The 15134-nt window shown below is 38.6% G+C and overlaps 1 protein-coding gene across 3 annotated transcripts; it reads left to right on the top strand.

Annotated features, from left to right (window-relative positions):
* Nucleotides 1-3794: 3794 nt before the first annotated feature.
* Nucleotides 3795-14973, top strand: LOC147862631 (1-phosphatidylinositol-3-phosphate 5-kinase FAB1A-like). 3 transcript variants are annotated; one of them, XM_087320968.1, is made up of 15 exons: nucleotides 3795-4103; nucleotides 4657-5352; nucleotides 5439-6224; nucleotides 6530-6683; nucleotides 8142-8486; nucleotides 8570-9523; nucleotides 9627-9955; nucleotides 10056-10182; nucleotides 10276-10434; nucleotides 10519-12174; nucleotides 12944-13210; nucleotides 13299-13617; nucleotides 13908-13998; nucleotides 14083-14192; nucleotides 14378-14973. In XM_087320968.1, the coding sequence occupies exons 2-12, from the start codon at nucleotides 4814-4816 to the stop codon at nucleotides 13614-13616; spliced, it is 5634 nt and encodes a 1877-aa protein (XP_087177094.1). In that variant the 5' UTR covers nucleotides 3795-4103; nucleotides 4657-4813; the 3' UTR covers nucleotide 13617; nucleotides 13908-13998; nucleotides 14083-14192; nucleotides 14378-14973. The 3 variants fall into 3 exon arrangements, with proteins under 3 accessions (XP_087177094.1, XP_087177096.1, XP_087177095.1); XM_087320970.1 differs by having other exon boundaries at nucleotides 13299-13652; XM_087320969.1 differs by having other exon boundaries at nucleotides 13299-13652; nucleotides 13866-13998.
* The last annotated feature ends 161 nt before the right edge of the window (nucleotides 14974-15134 follow it).

The following is a 15134-nucleotide window of genomic DNA, read 5'->3' as shown; positions in this document are numbered from 1 at the left end:
GAAACAAATTGTATACATTATTATTGTCAATGTACACAAAATGGTGTAATTGTGTACTTATATACAAACCCACATTTTTTACGAACTTCATTACAAAATGATCAAGAACCGGCATATATATAAAGATGTATGAATGTTGTGTAGAAAGTCAAAGGATTGTATTAGTTATGTAAAACATCACGAACATTTTGACCATGACTAAAAAGTAATAAAGATCGATTCAATTTCATTGATGATGTAAACGTTTCTCCATGTTCCAAATGTTTGTATTCAACTAGAAATTTGGTGGGCGTTCTTAAAGAAAAGGGCGAGTTCTTTATGCTCCGAATGAAACAATATGTATGCCATTCACAATAGTTGCATTACATTATGATATCCTCTATCTCTTCACATTCTTGTTTGGCAATAAAAAACCCGAATGAAGCCTCTGAACTTTGATTATGTACAAGATCAAGTGGATTTATGGAGGCATCTCCTAACCTTGACAGCTTATCCCTCGGTTTAGAAATAGTTGAATGTGCATGCCATAATATCACATGCATCTCCCATGAATTAATGAGAAGTTCATGGCACCTAGCTATATTATACCACGTTGGGTGCCCTAAGCAATTTACTTGTTTTTTTCCAACAATGGTTTATATTATGTTTAAAGTGATTTACATGAAATTTCAGTATAGATTTTTATCTTTTCAACTGTTCTTGGACTGCTATAGACTTACATATGTCCCAAAGCATTAGTAATAACAGTTATACATGGCCACATGCCTCATGTCGATGGAGGAAATACCCATAGTGGTGGCTAATACCTCCAACGTATACAACCATTAACCATACAGAATACCTTCATCCTTCCCCATCTCCTCTTAAAAACTTATTGATTTCGAAAGACTACATCTGAATCACCTTTGATAGCATCATATTCTCCTTCTATTGCATGCACCAAGGTCATCCAAATCTCCTTGACTACATCCACAACATTCCATTGATTTTGCTAAAATATCTTCGACATCTACTAGTCCACAAAATCCATAAGGTTATTGAACTCATCGTCTCCCAAACCACTCCATTCTGGACTGAATTAATAGGCAATAATGGCGACACTTCCTCAACATATCGACCTCTTGTATACATTGCAAACTTTACCTCCTTTTTTTCATAATCTTGTATCTCACCCTTAATATAAGCTCACAATCACTGCCCCCCATTTATATACTCTAGAGCCATGCACCTCATGCAAGAGACGTAGCATGAAACCTATTCCAAACCAATTTGGCAGCCATACATCACCAGAATAGGTGATGAAGAGACTCCACTTCTAACCCACAAAAACCACACATCTTATCCACGTCTTTACAATACATCTAAACCCTAATAGGAACTACCGCATAATGAACAATCAACCATCTAAATAGAATAATCTTCTTTGGAATTTGCATACCCATAGCCATTTCCAAAATGTTGTCATGTGAGTAGGATCAACATTATAAGTTAACCATGTTATAGTTGTTGTAGCCAATGGGGTACCCTACGTCATATAATCTCCCTTCCCAATCGAACGGAATATTCAAAAAATGGACTCGGCCTACCATCCTACCTAGATTTTTGATTAGGTAGCCACTTCCATTCCCTTGGGTCCCATTCCAATTCACATAATGGTTTTTTCCCCATTACCCATAGATCCCACCATGGATGAACATCATTAGGATCAAGGTCAAGGACCCAAATCTTATCTTCCTTAGCTAGAAGCAATTTACTTGTTTATTAACGGAACATATAGTTAAGTGTAATTTACAGGCTATGACACCTAAACTCTACTACTAGCCATCACATTAAATTGTTTAATGCTAATTATGATATGTTATTTAACTTATCATAACATTTGAAAAGAGATGACGAAATACATAACACTTTCAGAAAATCTAAATACAAACTTTATTGTGTAATACATTCAAAATGCCATGTACAAAAGGTCAATGATCATTGATTGGATCATGTCGTTGTGCATAATTGCATAATCTTCAACGAGCGTCCAAGTTTATTGTAGATGTGCACATTTATTGGTTACTATATAATCAACTCATTAGCCACAACTTTTGTCATGCATGCAAGGATTGGAATTATAATGAAGGTTTGTGATAGCATAATTGATAGAGAATTCTACATTTAAAACTATTTCCTTGTTGGCGATACATGTAAACTACCTTGCACGATGACAATGAAAGGTTATTATTGGTCGGGTGGGGGGATCATATTCCAAGAGAAGAATAAACCTTTGGTCATCTCAACATTTGACTTTCCTGGTTTCTTCTTCTTCTTCTTTCTATTTGTGCATGTCTATTCTTTCTCACAATCTTCTCTCACTTCACTCTTTATACTACACTTACCTTTTCCTTTTATGGTATAGATGGACAAGTGCATAATCACTTTTGCAAGAATAGAGATGCTCAAGCGTGTTTAAATTGGTGTAGCCTTGTATGCACATGGATATCAATATAGGGTATCATCAAAAGTTTATGATCGTGAGCGGTGGGGGGTATTGGAAGGATGATGGAGATCATGAACTTGATGGCATTTGATTTTGATGTTCATTTTTGTGTGAAGCAAGTAAAACAATTGGCACATTATACTTACAAAGCATTCACCAAAATACGAGATTATATTATTCTTCAAACAAGAAAAATGCAATCACCCCATACAAGTTAGGGCCATTCCCATTCCCTTCCACATGTCCACCATCTATATCATGAGTTCCTATGAACTTAGGTCACATTTTCATTAACAAGGGACATGGTAGGAACTAATTGACTAGTTTTTTGTTATTTTTTGCGAGCAGGATTCCTTTTTAGCCTCAAGAAGGTTTTGTTTCATTGTATTGACTCGAGGTTCTAAGCAATTTGCCATCATTTGAAGCCATGTGCATTGGGCCTTTATCCATCAAGCATCAATATGCCGAAGAGATGTCCACATACCCAAAGGTCTCCTCCACATCAAAGGGAGTAGAAAAGGAAGCCAAGGGGAGAAGAGCAAGCCAGTGGATCCCATTCTAACATTCTCTTCAGTTACCACGTGCATCGTTTCAACTCCCTACGAGTTATCCCTTCACTATGCGTCTTCTGCTTCTTCTTTTGTGTCGCAATCAAGAAGCTAGGTTTATCGAGAAGCATGGAGAAGAGTAGCCAACGTATCCCATTCTAACATTCTCTTCGGCTGCCATGTGCATCGTTTCAACTCCCTACGAGCTATCCCTTCACTATGTCTTTTCTTCTTCTTCTTCTTCTTCTTTTTCTTCTTCTTCTTCTTCTTCTTCTTCTTCTTATGCGACGCAATTGAGAAGCTGGGTGTATCAAGCAACGCTGTAAGCACGATGGGCAATAAAGACAGAGGCCGGACATTAGGACAAGAGGAAGACACGAGAGAGTGTGAAGAAGGGTCGAGCCAGGAGGAGGCCGATGGACAAAGGAGCGGGGCCGGCCGGCTCGGGGAGGAGGCCGACCCTCCATCTCGATTCTCCATCTCTACCTGACTGTCTCCATTCAATCATTCAATTCATTTTACAGACACTTCATATCATCATCATATTTTGCTTTACTAGACTAGACTGTAGGAGCAGCAGTCAGTAAATAATAGTAACTTGTAAGAAGAAGAAGGAAGAAGAAGAAGAAGAAGAAGAGGTACCCCCCCTTTGCCTCTCTCTCTCTTTCTCTCTCTCTCTCTCCATCGCCATTGCACCACAAACTAGCTTTTCTCCTCGGTCCTCAGTACCACCAGGTTTACCCGCCGCACAGTTCCTTCTTCCCTCCCCCCTCCCCTTTCCTCAGATCCCCATAGCCTCACTTCTTCTCTGTAAGCTTATCCCATCCGATTTTGTTATCTGCATTCTCACCTCCCCCTCCCCCTCCCTCTCCCTCTCCCTCTCCTTCCGACAGATGATGGCTCCTTTGCATTGTTAGATCGAAGCCATTTCCGTTTGTTGCTCTTGTTATATCCTGCAAGCTCAACCCGCTCAAGAAACCTAGCAGTCTCTGACTTTTCAGTTCATTTCCGAACATCATCTCTGCAAGAACGCTAGCTCTTCTGTGTGACCACTGATTGCATACTCATTGGTATGTAAACCATGATTAGTTTCTATGCATCCTGTTAGTTTGAGTGGTTGCATATTTGATTTAGCTTTTTTTTTTATGTTCAGAATAAGGAATTTGTTGAATACTTCATTTACTTTGTTCTGATTGAGATAAAACCGAGTATTTAGACAGGGGTCGTGCAGAATTTCCACATTCTGGATGAAGTTTTACCTTTGCATAGGAGGGAGCTTGGAAAAACTATGCTTTTTCCATTTTTTATTATTCTGACGAGACAGAGTTATTCAGGACTTTTGAATACTCGATAATGTTTTTCTTGTGCATAATATGGAAGGATTGGACCTATATATTGTCTTGATGGGATCAGATGGAGTTATTAAGGATTTCCTGCATAGTTGATGTCGTTTTCCATGTGCAGAGTATATGGAATATCAAACTGTCCTTTTTTCTTTGCTTGATTTTTTTTCATCCAGAGTTTGTCTTGAATTTCTGTATAGTTGATAAAACATTTTGACTATGCACAATAAGGAATTTGAAACTACAATTTTTTGTTTGATTTGTTTCGATTTTGTATCAGATTGATGAGCTTCTTCGGCCGCAGTTCACTTAGCAAGAGAACAAGAAACTCCTACTCCACAGTATTTGTACTATTATTATTATCATCTAACACATTTTTGCATTCGACCTCATGCTGGTTTGCAGAGATTAGATCACAGAGATGCTGATCTCTTCACATGGAAGTTGTAGAAAGTGTGTTTTGCGATGTACTGCAGAGGTTCCTCTTATGGATTCGGCAAAGGACCCAATGGCATTCAGTTTCAAGGGATTTCTGGATGCCAGATGAGAGTTGCAGAGTCTGTTATGAATGTGAGGTCCCATTCAGCTTCTTCAATCGGCGACACCATTGCCGAATCTGTGGTCGCATCTTCTGTGCAAAATGTACACAAAACACAGTGCCTTCTATTGATATCCATCCAAGTGTTTCTTATGAAGGATGTCATGTTCGAGCGTGTAACTTTTGCTTTAAGCTAAAACAAGATGATGAGAATAAATCTAATTCAGGGAACTTTGCAAGTGCAAATTATACTACCAGAAATTCAGCTCTACAGAGTGAAGGGAAATTTCATTCTCCACATGGATCCTCTGGAACTGATGGGATCAACAATATCACAGAAAAGAATCAATTTGTGCATGAGGGGGATGAAAGTTTTGGACCAGTATTGCCAAGAGAAAGGGAGATGTCTCCCAATCCTTATGACTTTTGCAGCAACAGGTAATTTGGTGAAATCTTTATTTCTTTTCTGATCTGAAATTATATTTTCTGTATGCATGTGTTCTGATCTCAGTGGAGAATTGTAGGAATGACGAGGAAGAAACTGATGAGGCAAAGAACGAATTACATACTTCAACATGGACACTTTGTTGTCAGCAGAACCAAAGGGAAGAGGATGATGGGATAGAAAAATCTGTCACTGTTCGCAACAGTATTTCTGAAAGTTTTCTCACAAAGTCCCCAAGTTATGCGAACAAAGATTTTAATATACATGGGGAGAGCAGATTTCAGGAGAGTACTGTAGAGATGGTGACAACACCACAAGTGGAACGAAACATGTCTAAACACTCTACAATGTCATCGGATGACTATGAAGTTCTTGATGAAAGCTTGGATGAGAGCAATTTTTATGCTCCTTCATTGCTTCCAAGCTCTACGCAAGAAAGTCATGATGTTGATGTGGAGAATAACATGTCCATTTGGGTTCCCCCACCCCCCCAAGATGAAGCTGATGAAAGAGCTGTGTATCTGGTGGATGATGATGATGATGACGACGAAATTGGTTGGGGGAATTTAACAAACAGCGAGTATAGGATTCAAGAAAAAACAACGGCATTGCAAGATCGGAGGAGAGCCATGAGAGCTGTTGTGGATGGGCATTTCAGGGCGCTTGTTGCACAACTACTTGAAGCTGAGGGTTTGGATGCATATGAAAGTGAAGGATTAGAGAAAAATGGCTGGTTAGAAATTGTGTCCAGTTTAGCTACTCAAGCAGCGAAGCTGATAAAACCAGATACAAGCAAAGGAGGTGGTATGGACCCTGGTGGCTATGTTAAGGTCAGGTGCATTGCATCTGGCATGCGTAGTGACAGGTAAGAAATGTTTTTAGACATTCATATCAAGGGAAAAACACCAGAATTCCCCCAATACCCCTGAGTCTTCATATTTCCCCAAACGCCCTTGGTCAATCTCCAAAAGAGAGAAAAAGGGATTTATTGATGATATGATTGCTCAAATACCACATATGATTGCTTTTTTGGGGTTAACCAGGGGATTTGGGTAAATAGTGAAGGATTGGAGGCATTTAGAGAACAAAGAAATCTCAGGTATATTTTGGAGCTTTGGCTAATATCAATAACTATGAAATTTCAATCATAAGCAATTTTGTCTTTGATAGTCGAATTGTCAAAGGAGTGGTGTGTAAAAGAAATGTAGCACATAGGCGGATGCCTTCATATTACAATCGTCCAAAGTTACTACTGCTGGGGGGTGCTCTTGAGTATCAACGCATTCCTAATATGCTTTCTTCCCTCGACACCTTGCTCCAGCAGGTCAGGTTTTTATATGACCCTTTAATGGTGTCCTCGTCGTCTTACTGTTTTTTTCTAGTTAATAGTTATTTTGACTTCTTTCTGGTCATATATGTGAATTTAAAGCCCATGATATTGATTATGTTAGCACACATTCTTTTAGGCTTTTCAGTTGTAGAATTAAGTTCAAAGAGCCCTTTCTTGATTAGGAGACATTGGCTCCCCACTAGGTAGAGCGTAGAACTCATGAGAAATACTTTATGTTAAACATTGTGTAGTGGCATTGTTTGGAAGAGATAGAGTAGTCACAACCTATAAGTTTCAGCCAGTTGATTCCTGAAAATGAAGTGCCTATAGGATGTGGGTGCTGATTGCTATATTGCAGCTCGATATGTGCAGCAGTTTGCTATAAAAGCATTTTCAAGTTTTCAAAAAAGGAGAGAATGTCGAAAGAGGGATTAATTGACCTTGTAATTATACAAGCAGCACTTATAATTGCTGGAGGTGGCTGACCAATTGCATTTGATAAAATAATGAAAATATCTGAGCTTTTGGGGAAATAAAGAAAAACTCAGGGTTTTCTTTTCTATTAAAAAATGCTTTCTCATCTCCAAATGGGTGCTATTACTGTGAACAGTTCAGAGTTCATTACGTGACAACATTAGGGCGGACTCCCTTAAGAAACATGAGGCCATCTTTGTAGAAGAAAGGCATGTCCTTACTTGAGGATTCATCTATTTGGACTCACATTTGTTTACTGGAACTGGTCCAGTGTTGGCATTTACTCAATGATCATTCTTCAAAGTTGGCATTTACTTTTTGCTAATTGTGTTCTCTTTCAAAGAAGGCTTCTCCTTGGGATCAGTAACAAGCTCTTTTGGTTTACTTTTAGTTTTATTTTCGCAGTTTACATACATATTTCTTTCATCTACTTGCACATTTGAAGCAGCAACCGTTTCTAAAACCCCGTTGTGGGAGGCACTTCTGTGTGCATTCATGGCCCTTGTACAATGCTACATATGTTCCAGTTTGAGGAAAAAAGGCACACCATGAAGATACCTTATCCCACGATTCAATCACTTGAACCCTCTAGGAAATCGGGGAAGTTTGAAATTCGTTGTAGGCAGCAGGAAGGCCTCAAGATTGGGAAGAAGTGGCACATGAGGCATGTGGGGAAAGGGAATACCTGATTAAGACAAGAAAAGCTTTAAGTTGTTCCATTAATCCTATTCATTATAACCAGGAACTTAAGGGATAATGCTAGGCATATTTGAATGTCTATAAAATTAATGTATCTTAGTGGCATGCTGCACGGCGTTCTTTGTTCAAGTAAAAAGTTTATGCTTTTCTGTAAAAAATATCATTTTACTGCTGTAAAGGCAAGCATATATTTGTTTTCATGATTTATCACTTTCTTTGCTTAAATAATAGGTTTAGTCTATCTTAAAGTCATTTTAACATATCTTGTTCTTTTTGTAGGAAAAGGAGCACATCTCAATGACCGTTTCAAGAATTGAAGCACATCATCCCAATGTGGTACTTGTAGAAAAGAATGTTTCTGGACAAGCACAAGAAATATTGCTTTCAAAGGGAATCGCTCTTGTATTGAATGTAAAAAGACCATTATTAGAGCACATTGCTAGGTGCACTGGTGCAGAGGTGGTTCCTGCTCCTGATCATCTAATGAGGGCAAAATCTGGATATTGCGATTTATTTCATGTTGAGAAGTTTATAGAGGAACTTGGAACTGCGGGACAAGCAAGGCAACCTTCAGCGAGAACACTCATGTTTTTTGAGGGTTGTCCAAGGCCATTAGGATGCACTGTAGGTGATAACTATTGTGCTCTTTTTTTATTCGTTTAATAATTGTATGTCTTATGGTTTTCTATTTCTTTTAAGTTGTTCAGGTCTTGCTAAAAGGGGCCAGTGGGGAAGAGTTGAAGAAGGTTAAGCGTGTAATCCAATTTGCAGTTTTTGCTGCCTATCAGCTAGCTTTAGAAACTTCATTCCTTGTTGACGAGGGTGCTGATTTATCGTTGAAGTCTCCAATTAGTGTTGCCTTACCTGATAATCATTCAAAATTTGATAGGTCTATCACAACTGTGCCTCGCCTTGTACTCCCCGACTCAGGGCCTTTACCAACTGTAGGTTTCCAGAATGAGTCTGTAAGTTCCTTTCTTGAGCATGACATGTCTATGAATATGCCAAGCTGGTCTAATGTTAATATTAATGTAAATGGAGCTATTGTTTCAACTCCGTTTTCTCTTAAATCTTCTTCTTTCTCATCACAAAACAACTCTCCAAGTACAAGCCCTCGAGTTATTGATGACCAGCAAGCCAGAGACAAGGTATTCAGTAGCAACCAGATTTGCGTAACCAAATCCACGTTCACCTTACAAGATCCCAAAGATTTTCGTTTATCATATCCTTCGCTCCCATATGGAGAAACGTCCTCAAAACTAATGGATGGTGGAAAGTATAACCTCAATGTTGGATTCCATAACATGGCTAACACTCATGGGTGTAGGTTGAAACCACGTAGGTCCTCATCGAATGTTTCTGAGTTTACTCAAGGCGAGGCTTCTTCTGGGATGCGAAAAGTTGACTCTAATCTAGGATATGCTTATCAGCGGTCAAAGTCAATGGCCTCTGCAATAGCCTTATCTACCATGAAGGAACAGGATGCCATTCAGGAAGAATTCCTACCATCACCATCAGATCAAAGCATTCTTGTATTGTTCTCCAGTATTTGCTTGCGAAAGCGTGTTGTTTGTCAAAGAGGTCACCTTTTCAGGATAAAATATTATGGAAGCTTTGACAAGCCCTTGGGAAAGTTTCTCAAGGACAATGTCTTTGATCCTGTAAGTATCATTGGAAGTTGGTATATTTTCTTTCTTTTGATTATAAGCATTTTGCTTTATTTACAATAGGTTTTAACCTTATGTGATGTATCAATAAATTCAGAATAATGGATGTGGTGCGTGTGGAGAGATGAGAGATGCACATATTCATTGCTATATGCATCAGCAGGGGAGCTTGATTATATCCGTTCATCGTCAGGGTCAAGTGTTGCCAGGGGAAGGGGAGGAGAAAATTTGGATGTGGCATCGTTGTTTGATATGTCCACGTGTCAATAATGTCCCACCTGCAACACATAGAGTTTTGATGTCAGACGCAGCCTGGGGTTTGTCATTTGGGAAGTTTCTGGAGCTTAGCTTTTCTAATCATGCTGCTGCAGGAAGAGTTGCTGCATGTGGCCACTCCTTGCACAGAGATTGTCTTAGGTTTTATGGGTATGAATTTAATTTACTTGTGTTATTGTAGAAGCATTCATTTTCTTCCTATTGTTTTCACCACAGCTTGTTTAATATAATTAAAACTGTCTTAGAGCAGGTTTGGGGATATGATAGCATGCTTTAGATATGGCTCCATTAATGTTCACACTGTATGTTTGCCCCCTGCCAAACTTGAGTTCAATAACCTTGAGTTGGATGAGTGGTTACACATGGAAGTATGTGAGGTACTAAGAATGCTATATGCTAGCTTTGACATGCTGTGTAGTTTTCTGCTGTTGGTTTTTGGGTCTCTGCAATTAAATTATGGTTGTCATCAGGTCGAGAAAAAAGCATATGGCATTTTTACCAAGGCGTTTCGTACTCTTTGTGCAATAGAAGGGAAACTGTCATGTCATGGAATCATGAAATCCCCAGAGGGTAGAAGGTGTATCCTAGAATTTGTCCGCCTATTGAAAGTTGATCACAAGGCCTTCTTGGTAAGCAGATTGACATAGAGCCGATATCTGCAATGGTCTGTTAAATGTTTGTTCTTGATTAGTTCATGTGATAAATGTTTACAGGAAGTTATGCAGAGTGCAGCACCGATAGCAAGGGAGTCAGGACATCCATATGTTGACATATTACAGCTTAATACAGCAAGGAGGCTCTTGGCTACTTTTTCTTATGCCTGGAATGAGCAATTCAATATCTTCCTCAAATTACAACAGATGTCTCTTATTAACAGCTCTGCTAACCTAGAAGAGCCGTTGACACCAATGAAAACTAAAGATATCAGTTTCCAATATAAAATTTCATGTGGAGTTGATTCAGATCATGAAATTTCGAATCCTATATCAAATACTGTTTCTGAGTCAAAAGAACTGGTAGAGGTACATCTCTCTGACATCACACATCAACAAAGAATTTCATTCGAGGAAAGCCTACGTTTAGATAATCAGGTTTCTGGAGGAATGGGTGATCATGAAACGAATCATCTCAGTGATAGTGAGGTGAATGGGAACTCCTCTACCATAGCTTTCCATGATTTTCAAGAGCTTTATGGGAGGAATAAAGCATTTAGTAAAATAATTGAAGCAATAGATGAAGGAAGTGTGGGCTCAGACAGGAGACTGTTCAGCAGTAAGTCTGCCATCCAGTTTAATTTGCCGGAATGTGAAATATTGGTACAGAGAACATGCTCTGAGGGTGGAGTTCCTAGCTTGCCAGATCTTCCACATACCTTCGAAACTGCTTGGACAGGTGAAGGGCACACTATTGAAGCACATATGGTAAACATATCATCAACTGGGCAAGAAATTTTCTCACAAGGCACTGGCATAGGCAGATCTGCTTCCGTTCATGATTTAGCTACTGTGCTTAACACAGAAACTACTTCTGACAGCACTCCAGATCTTGGCAGTCATAATCTGTCTGACGTATCTTGGGTGGGATCTGATATTGTTTCAAGTACTCCCCGTTTATATAATAGTAGCAGCAGCATATCTGAAACAACTGGTATGTCAGCAACACCGTCCCATTTAATCTACAGCTCATGTAGCAGTGAAGGACACCTTCTGTTACCAGTAGGAATTCACAATACTGTAATTGCAGTATATGATAGTGAACCAACAAGCATAATAGCATATGCCATCATGTCCCATCAATATCATGCTCATTTATCTGATGGGCCTCTAGAAGGGGACAAATTTAGAGCGGTAGACAAGGAGATGCAACCAAAACATGAAAACTTTGACTTAGACATGTCAAGCGTACAGTCTGTTCTTTCTCATCCACTCCAATCAACAGAAGGGTCTTTGGATAAAAGTAATCTGGTGAATGAGGCTTCTTATGCAGGATTAAGAGAGAATGGTAATCTGCAGTATTCAAAAGCTACACATGTAAAGGTAGTGTTTACAGCTGAGGAGCCTTCTGGCAAAGTGAAGTATATGGTTACTTGCTATTATGCAAAACGGTTTGATACCCTAAGGAAGACATGTTGTTCTGATGAGATGGATTTTATTCGTTCTTTATGCCGCTGTAAAAAATGGGGTGCACAAGGAGGTAAAAGTAATGTGTTTTTTGCCAAGACGAAAGATGATAGGCTTGTCATCAAACAGGTGACTAAGACAGAATTGGAATCCTTTATCAAGTTTGCACCAGAATATTTCAAATATGTATCCGAATCTCTGAAAACTGGAAGTCCCACCTGTTTAGCGAAAATTCTCGGTATTTTTCAGGCAAGTTGTAACTACCAAATGCCCCATGCTTTATGTTCTATGACACAAATTATGTTTGTTGCTGGTGTTAGAAGCAACATGCGGAAAAAAAGTTGCCAAAATCATATGGTTATATATATAGAATTTAATTAGAATAAGTAATATTCTAAACAAACCAATTTATACAGAAACATATCTAGGTTTCCCACACAAAAAGTCAAAATTTCTCATCATTGTTCTGAGATGTAGATGAAGACTGTCAAAATAAAGTTTTGCACACTTAGGTCAAGGTCTATCACACAAAGGACCGCTACCATCCTACTTTTACAACAATGTAAGGAGACAGCTAAAAAATTTCTAGCTTTAATTATTTGGGGTTAGCTTTTGAATATCAAGAAAGAAAAAAATATGGCTCTTTGCCTCCTGCAAAAAGGTTTGGTGGTGAATGTGATGCTATTGAACAATAATCATTAATTAAAAGTTGGCTAGAACAATCTGGGTGAAAAATCAACAAAATTTCTGACTTCAGACTGTATTAACTACGACCATAGTTTCTAAATTAGGCATAGTGCTGCCAAAAATCATTGTTCTTTGTGAATGAGGTGGCAACTACTGTTAGCATGAGTGTGTTGAGGTCTCCCCCCATTATGATGCAACATCAGTGACATATTTGAAGTTCCTAAAAAGGAAAATAGTTTTCATCTTCCCCTCATTTTGTTTTGATATTGTGCATCATTTGACTCAATAAAAAGATTAAGTTCATTGATTAGATATACAAATATTTCCACAGGTTTCAGTCAAACATGCAAAGGGTGGTCGGGAAGTCAGAACAGATCTGATGGTAATGGAAAACCTTCTATATGGTCGGCATATAAACCGTGTCTATGACTTGAAAGGATCTCTTAGATCTCGGTATAACTCAGACAAAACTGGAAAGAATAATGTTCTGCTAGATGAAAATCTAGTGGAGTCAATGCTTACAAATCCTCTATTTATTGGCAACAAAGCAAAACGATTATTGGAGCGGGCAGTATGGAATGACACCTCCTTCCTTGCAGTAAGTAGGCTATCTTTTTTCACCGTTGTAGATAAATTACTTTTGTGGATTTCTGTTTCTAATTTATAGTGTTTCATGTTGTCTGCAGTCTGTGGACGTTATGGATTATTCTTTACTTGTGGGAGTAGATGAGATGCGCGGAGAGTTGGTGCTTGGTATCATTGACTTCATGAGGCAATATACGTGGGACAAGCACCTGGAGACCTGGGTTAAGGCCTCCGGCATCTTAGGTGGCCCCAAAAATGCACAACCCACTGTGATTTCTCCCAAACAATACAAAAAGCGGTTCCGGAAGGCAATGCAAAATTATTTTCTCATGGTTCCCGATCAATGGTCCCCCACCATGGAGATTTTCTGTCCACCACCTCATGCTGATTCTGTTGAGAGTTTTCAGTCAGTATCATGAGGTTATCAATCGGGAACTGGGCGTTGAAATGTATATGTGTGTATTAACTCTCGTATTCAATGAATGCTTTATATTATCTCAGCGAGGGAATACTCCTAATTGATTTAACTTTTCTGTAACATGGATTTATCCTCAAGAATGGAAGCCATATTTTTCAGATAAATGGTTTATAAATAGATCCCCAACTATTTGACTTTTCACTGTTCCCCGTATATTCAATTGCATCAACTTTTGTTCAAAAGATTTCAGATATTGATGAAGCTGTTGACGATATTGATGTGCATGTGGCAGTATGATGTAGGTGATGAGAAATTGAAACTGCCATTGTGAATTCTACTGATTTCTGCAAAGGTAGCATGAATAAATAAATGGCCAAATGGGGGTATGTATGCTACTTTGGATTAGTGTTTCATGATGTCTATTTAAACACAATGTTGAGTTTAGTTATTTTCCATAAGTTTTGCAGGAAATAGCTTGCCATTATCTGGACTCAGGGCGGAGCTGCTATCTATTGTCATGTATACAATGTCGTGCTCACAACTTGAGCAGTATTCTCCTATAGCCTCTTGATTTGAGGTACTACTCTTAATCTTTCCTGGTCTCGGTGCGAAATCCAATCAATTCACCATTTTTTATTTTGGTGTTGTATGTTGTGTGGCATGGGATGTAGGATTACTGTTTCTTCTATATATTCATGAATAGCTTTCCTTGCTACACCTGAAAAATCTTCGTTTTCATGATTTTCCTTTATATATCACCAGGAGCTATAATTCGACATGCCCTACCGAGTGTATAAACAACACGAGATTTGCTATAACTCTGTCAAGAAGTCAGTTTGCAAATGAAGTACATCTAATTACATAATAGAGCATATAGCAGTCTCAATGAAAGGACCTGCGGTGCAAGTGGACCTGTAATACATACAGGCTAGACATTATACATATGAACAACTTCTTTTCGTCTTCCAGCAGCTCAAAATAGAGGTTCCAATGGGGTGGTTTTATGCTTACAGGATGGATAAGATGCAGCAATTTTGAACTTGCCTCGCTGCAACAGTAAAAGATTGTGCAGCATAGACCGCTTCATGAATGTGTGTGCCTTGACTGAACATATATCTGTCATCAGATATTTGTTTTGAAAAGGTACATTTTTTTGTTGATGGATCAACTCCAAGATCTACCTTGAAAATTTTGCTTTGGAGTGTGCAGTACAGAAAAAACAATGTATTAGTATGTAAACATGTATTGTCATGTTTGTGCATCATGAGCACATGAAAGTTATCGGAGAGTTATCTGTAGAGTACGTAGTATAAGACAAACTTCTTAGTGGTAAATTAAGAATCTTGTTATCTCTGTGTTCTTGACATTCCTTAATTAGATTTAAACATGTATTGTCATGTTTGTGCATCATGAGCACATGAAAAGGTATCGGAGAGTTATCTGTAGAGTACTAGTATAATACAAACTTCTTGGTGGTAAATTAAGAATCTCATTATCTCTGTGTTCTTGACATTCCTTA

The sequence above is a fragment of the Azolla caroliniana genome, unplaced genomic scaffold, assembly GCF_043228905.1.
Source record: "Azolla caroliniana isolate FFs.n. ecotype wild unplaced genomic scaffold, voAzoCaro1.0.p SCAF_6, whole genome shotgun sequence".
Classification (NCBI taxonomy): Eukaryota; Viridiplantae; Streptophyta; class Polypodiopsida; order Salviniales; family Salviniaceae; genus Azolla; species Azolla caroliniana.
Note: the sequence above shows the minus strand (reverse complement) of the source record. Positions and strands in the feature narration are given on the sequence as shown.